The sequence below is a fragment of the Empidonax traillii genome, unplaced genomic scaffold, assembly GCF_003031625.1.
Source record: "Empidonax traillii isolate 1590-97213 ecotype Southwest subspecies unplaced genomic scaffold, ASM303162v1 scaffold1214:size307055, whole genome shotgun sequence".
NCBI classification, from domain to species: domain Eukaryota; kingdom Metazoa; phylum Chordata; class Aves; order Passeriformes; family Tyrannidae; genus Empidonax; species Empidonax traillii.
The window spans coordinates 274465-281061 of NW_020956407.1; the positions used below are offsets into that span (position 1 = coordinate 274465).

General features: G+C 54.7%; 1 protein-coding gene across 1 annotated transcript; it reads left to right on the forward strand.

Annotated features, from left to right (window-relative positions):
- Positions 1-3407, forward strand: LOC114069211 (somatotropin-like). The gene is made up of 5 exons (XM_027905843.1): positions 1-38; positions 524-687; positions 1287-1403; positions 1762-1923; positions 3207-3407. The coding sequence occupies exons 1-5, from the start codon at positions 29-31 to the stop codon at positions 3405-3407; spliced, it is 654 nt and encodes a 217-aa protein (XP_027761644.1). The 5' UTR covers positions 1-28.
- The last annotated feature ends 3190 nt before the right edge of the window (positions 3408-6597 follow it).

Sequence of the window (6597 nt, forward strand, 5' to 3'; positions counted from 1 at the left end):
AACACCTGAGCAACTCACCAGGCAGAAAATGGCTCCAGGTACTTTTAATTTCGGTTTTCAGGGATTTGCCAGCGCTGCCATGTGTGTGGGGTGATGGGAGATGATGATGGGGTGGTACTGTGGTGGGACACACTCTGGGACAGCCCTAACCTAAAGTATGGCAACTTATAAGCCAGGCACAAAGAATACCTTTCCTTGCAGTGTGACTTTAATCCATGAACTAATCTTTAGCCTGAACAGGGCAAGGAGAATGTGGAGAACAAGGCCAAGCCACAGTTACAATCGTTGGTATTAACATAAAAGTTGGCAGGGAAATATTAAAATTTGTATCCCAAGCTTAAGACAAGGATCAGCATGATGCCTGAATTTTGGGGAGGGCTGAGCTCACCCTTGCTGCCAGCAAAGCACTGTGGAAGAGGACCCCTCAGCCATGGACAGAAGAGACTGGGAATGAACTCCCAGGTGCTCCCCCATCCTCAGCATGGTCCCCCAAGGCCTGCTAACCCTTTCTGCTTTGCTGCAGGGTCCTGGTTCTCTCCTCTGGCCATCGCTGTGATCGCTGTGGGGCTGCAGTGGGCACAGCCAGCTGCCACCTTCCCGGCCATGCCCCTGTCCAGCCTGTTTGCCAACGCTGTGCTGAGGGCTCAGCACCTTCACCTCCTGGCTGCTGAGACCTACAAGGAGTTCGTAAGTGCTGTGGCCTCCCCTGCCTTAGCTTGATGGTTTCAGGATGTGTGACAGGGACCTCTAAGCCATTGGTATGCCCTCTCCCTGCTTCTCACGAGGCTGAAGGGTGTCAGCAGGATAGGACTGGACCCTGTTTCTCCCTCTCAGCTCTCTGCCCCTGCTCTGATCCTGCACACCCTCCCTTTCCAAGGCCGTGGCTGCACATGGCACAGATATTTTGCCAGACTTTCCTGTGCCAGTCACCTTTTTTTCCTGGAGAGTCTGAGTGCTTAAACCCCTCCAGTTTCTGCTGCTGCCAGGACCTGCCATGAGCTTTCCCTTTGGCAAGAGCTGTCCTTAGGGGTCCTTTCCTCCTTGGGAGAACCCGGTCCAGGTGGTTTGAGTTCATCTCAGCACCTTGGCTTAGTGAAAGGAAGACCTTTAGACCCAGGAGCTATTGTGCCAACACAGTATTCCTGCTTCCCACCAGCCAACCCTGTCCAGAGGCACCTCATGTCTCAAATCTACTTCTTGCCGGGAGCAACCATTCAGGTCAGACTGGGAAGGTCTTCCAGAGGACATGGGCAACATGTCTGGGTGTATTTGGGCTGTCTCCACAGGAACGCACCTACATTCCAGAGGACCAAAGGCACACAACCAAGAATTCCCAGATAGCATTTTGTTACTCGGAAATGATCCCTGCGCCCATGAAGAAGGATGATGCCCAGCAGAAATCCGTAAGTCCTCTTACCCTCAGGGCAAGCACAGCCCTGACTGAAGAGCCCAGCTGTGCTTCAGGGCAGGAACAGGGGGTTCCCACCTGTGCACACTTGGGAGCTTCATCCCTCCCCTCCCAAGAAAGATATAACCTGGGTTACACTATAAATCATTATCCCTCCCCAAGGATGAGAACAGCTGTTGTCTGCACAGGACACAGGTCTGGGTGGTGCTCCCCAGCCTGAAAACTTGGTGTCTGCTGAAGCTGCAGGAGCAGTGGCACATCCCTGGGTCACCTCCTGGCTGTTCCAGAGGCAGCAGGACACTCCACTAAATACCTCCCCCCACAGCTTTGAGCCTCTCGTGTCTTATTTTCAGGACATGGAGCTTCTCCGTTTCTCCCTGGTTCTCATCCAGTCCTGGCTGACCCCGGTGCAGTACCTGAGCAAGGTGTTCACAAACAACCTGGTTTTTGGCACCTCAGACAGAGTGTATGAAAAGCTAAAGGACCTGGAAGAAGGGATCCAAGCCCTGATGAGGGTAAGTCACAGCACGTAGCATGATTATAGGATAACAGAGATCTATCTGCCAGACACAGGGCACTCAGCTCTCAGGGATCCAAGGACCATGAGAAATCTCCCCACCTTCCACTCTGAAGGCCGGTGGTGTCCTGTGGACTTCACTCACCTGTAGATAATGCGATCATGACACCCCACTGCACAGGATGAAAGAACACAGAACAGATGTTAGCACCCATCACAGAGCAGAACTGATCAGGAATCACAACAGCCAACACCCAAAGTCCACCCAAACCCAGCAACAAAAAAATATTCAGTTGCTTAAATCCACTTACTAACAGCAACATAATGTTTGCTACCATCTCCATGCAAAATACTCGGAAATGGGGCAAATTTCCTCCCTCCCTGCAGCCTGTGCCCAGCTCTGTTCTCACTGTAGCATCCCCTCCCCGTGTCACTGCCCTTCCTGCAAACACATTCACTCAAAAATACGTTTGAAATACGCTTTAAGAGTGGGGGGAGAAACCCCTGAGCTCATCTAAAGCTCAGGAAGAGCCTTTGGCACTGGGCCTGGGAAGGAGGATCAGAGAATCCCAGAATCACTGAGGTTGGAAAAGCCCTCCAAGATCACTGAGTTCCCCCTGTGCCCCATTCCCACCCTGTGCCCCATCCCCACCTTGTCCCCCAGCCCAGAGCACTGAGAGCCACGGCCAGGCCTTCCTTGGACACCTCCAGGGGTGGGGACTCCACCACCTCCCTGGGCAGCCCCTGCCAATGTTTTTCTGCGAAGAAACTCTTCCTGCTGTCCAACCTGAAACACCTCTGGCACAACTTGAGGCTGTGTCCTGTCCCTTGTTCCCTGGGAGCAGAGCCCGCCACCCCCCCCGGCTCCCCCCTCCTGTCAGGGAGTTGCAGAGCCAGGAGGTCCCCCCTGAGCCTCCTTTTCTCCAGGCTGAGCCCCCCCAGCTCACTCAGCCGCTCCAGCTGCTCCAGCCCCTTCCCAGCTGTGTTCCCTTCTCTGGGCACACTCCACCCTTGTCATGAGGGTCCCAGAACTGCCCCCCAGGGCTGGAGGAGCCTCAGCAGTGCCAGCAAAGGGACAGTCACTGCACCGGCACTGCTGCCCCACCGTGGGTCACACTGGTGCCATTGGCCTCTTGGCCACCTGGGCTCGTGTCCAGCTCCTTCCACCAGCACCCCCAGGGCCTTTCCCAGCTTCCCACCCGCTCTGCCCCCAGCCTGGAGGGCAGTGGTGGGGTTGTGGTGCCCCAGCGGCCCCCCCAGCCCCTGTCCATCCCCCCACAGGAGCTGGAGGACCGGAGCCCGCGGGGCCCGCAGATCCTCAGACCCAGCTACGAGAAGTTCGACCTGCACGTGCGCAGCGAGGACGCGCTGCTGCTCAACTACGGCCTCCTGGGCTGCTTCAAGAAGGACCTGCACAGGGTGGAGACCTACCTGAAGGTCATGAAGTGCCGGCGCTATGGGGACGGGAACTGCACCGTTTGACACCGGGGACGGCTCCGACCCCGCTCCGGCCCCTCAGCGACCATGGCTGCCCCGCTCCTTGGAAAGAGACCTGGAGAATAAACCTGCTACCGCCAACGTGTCTCTGGGTTTTGGGGGGCACAGCCCGTTGTGGGGGGCCAGGAAGGATGAGCAACCAATGGGGCAGGGTGGATTTTGGGCTTGGGGTGTGGATTTGGGGCTCAGGGAGCATATCTGGGGCTTGGGGAGGTGGGGAGCAGATTTAGTGGTAGATTTGGACTGGGGAGTAGGTTGGGACTGCAGGTAGATTTGAAGCTGGCAGGCAGATTTGGGAGTAGATTTGGGGATAGGGGGTGGGTTTGGGTCTGAAGGGGGAGGATTTGAGGCTAGGGCATGGTGATTTGGGCCAGGAGAGTGAATTTGGGTCTGAGGGGAGAGGATTTGAGGCTAGGGGGTGCAGATTTGGGGCTGGAGGGTGCATTTGGGTCTGAAGGGAGTGGATTTGAGGCTAGGGGGTGCAGATTTGGGGCTGGGGTGTGAACTTGGTGCTGGCAGTAAATTTGGCAGTAGATTGGGTAGAGATTTGGGACTGGGGGGTGGATTTCAGGTTTGAAGGGACGAGGTTGGAGCTAAGCATGTGGATTTGGGACTTGGGGGTAGACTTTGGCCGGAAAGAGCAGAGTGCAATAAAGAATAAAGTGCAAGAAGGAGGATGGGCTTGTGCCACCAATGTCAGGACAAGACTTTCCGAAGACATCTCTTGTATGGAAAAGGTGCTGGTGTTACCATGAGTCAGCAAATATGAAACTCCTCAGACTCAAATTGTGAGCATTAGTGGGCAGGGATTCTTTTATTATGAGTACTGGACACACGGAAGGATCCTCCTCTAATCAAATCCCTGCCCAGAGCATTTGATTAGAGGCCCCACAGACCCCCACAGACCCCCATAGGCCCATACATCCCCATAGGCCCCATACCCCCAAAGGTCCCTTAAACCCCATAGACCCCCATAGGCCCAATACTCCAGAGGTCCCATAGACCCCTTCAGGCCCCATACCCCATAGACCCCCATCGGCCCCATTGACACGCATCGGCCCCATAGACCCCCACATGTCCCACAGACCCCCAAAGGCCCAATAGCCCTAAAGGTTCCATAAGCCCCATAGACACCCATAGGCCCCCACAAGCTCCATACCCCCTAGGCCACATAGACCCCCATAGGCCTCATAGGCCTCATAGGCACCATAGGCCCCCTAGACCCTCTTAAGCCCCATACCCAGATAGGGCCCATGGGCTCTATAGGCTCCATAGACCCCCATAGGCCCCACAGTGCTACAGTCCCCATACACTCCCATGGGTCCCATGGACTCCATAGGCCCCAGAGACCCAAATAGGCCCCATAGGCTCCCACATGCCCCATAGATCCCCTTAAGCCCCATAGAACCCCATAGGCCCCATAGACCACCCTAGGCCCTCTAGGCCCCCATACAGGCTCCACAGAGCCCCACAGGCCCCATAGAGCTCCCTAGGCTTTATGGACCCCCATGGTCTCCATAGACCTGCCCTGGGCCCCATAGGCTTCATAGGCCCCATAGAGCCCCACCTGCCCCATAGATCCCCATAGGCTCAATAGACCCCTATAAGCCTATAGGCCCCATAGACCCCCATAGGCCCCATAGACCCCCATGTCCCATAGACCCCCATGGGTCCACAAGCCCCAAAGACCCCCATAGCACCCAGAGACCCTCACAGGCCCCAGAGACCCCTATACGCCCCATACCCCCATAGGCCCCATAGACCTCCCTAGGCCCCATGGACCCCAAAGGCTCCACAGACCCCTCTAGGCCCCATCTGCTGTCATTGCTTTGGGAACATTTCAGGGTGATTTGAGGCCTGAACTGAACCTGCGAGTGAGAGGAAAGATTGACCCCAGAGTTGCTCAAGTCTTTGAAAAGATTAAGTGGGAAACCCCTATAAAAGGACTTGGTCACTCTGGGCTGCTGCTCTGAGCACATGGAGTCACTTCCAGAAGGGGGATCCAGCAGAGCTGCATGGACAGGCACACTCGTCCTCTGGCTGTGGGATGTTTGCAACTCTTGGAATGGGTTCTCCACAAGGGCTATGCCACTGAAACACTGCTTTGCTTTTTGCAGCCTCCTTGGATGCAGCCATGACCTCTATTCAAATCCTAGGAAGGGACTGCATCTTGGAATGGTGCAGCAGGCTAAGGTTTTTAAACTCCTATGGTTTTGGCTCTCTTTGTCCAGAAAGGCACATGGGATGTAGATGGGACAGGAAAACAAGGAGCACAGGGCTGTGACAGCACAGTCTGAGAGATCTGAAATGTGACGGTGTCCAGGGCTGCTCTTCATGGAGTCTGGGGGAGAGAAAATCCCAGGAAAACCCTAGATGGTGTGGAAGAGCAAGTACATTCTAGAGAAAGAATCTTACTCCTGATTTGCCTTCCCAGGTCAGTGAATTGTCCTTGGAACAGTTTGAGCTCGAAGAAGAAGTTTTGTCTGATCTAAGTTTGGATGACGAGCCACGGAACGCCCTTGTTTGCTTTTCCTCCAAAAGCCCAACAGGGAAGGAAATGGGCAATAAACCCTGTGTTACTCAAAGTAAGCCCCCAAATATATGCTGGGTTCGGAGAGGAAGTGTTTTGCTGTTGGCCTGCTCAGGTCAGCTCTGTCTGGCAGCCATCTCAGCTGCATGGCTGTTGTTTACACAGGACAGCAGATGTGAGCAGCTGTCGTGAGCCGGGAATAAAGACTCGAGACCAGTGGGGTTCCAACCAGACACTTTCCCTGCGGTGGCTGAGAACAAGGAATGAGGGAAGTTCAGAAGACAGCGAGAGGTGTTCGGGTGGTGCTGAGAGAACCCCAGAAAACACAGACGCCTCACGACTTTACAGTTGCTGACAACACTGGAAATGGACTTTGTTAACATATAATTCATAAATTGTTAAAGCAGGGTTAAAAAGAGTCTCTACCCCAGTTTTATTGAATTCTAACGCATCTGGACATGTTTACTCCCTCATGATTACCCCTTTTTCCTGACTGGCCGGGATGTGCCACAGTGCTGGTAGCCCTGTGGTTGGTGTCTGTTGATGTCATGTTCCCCCTTGTTCTCCCCCATTGGTTAAACCCCTTGTCAATCCCATGCTCCTCCCTTTTTTCCAGTACCCTCCATACTCAGCCCTATATAACCC

Coding starts and splice junctions, on each gene's coding strand:
- LOC114069211 (XM_027905843.1), top strand. Junction 1,404..1,761: donor ATGATGCCCAGCAGAAATCC/GTAAGTCCTCTT, acceptor TCTTATTTTCAG/GACATGGAGCTTCTCCGTTT. Junction 1,924..3,206: donor GGATCCAAGCCCTGATGAGG/GTAAGTCACAGC, acceptor ATCCCCCCACAG/GAGCTGGAGGACCGGAGCCC.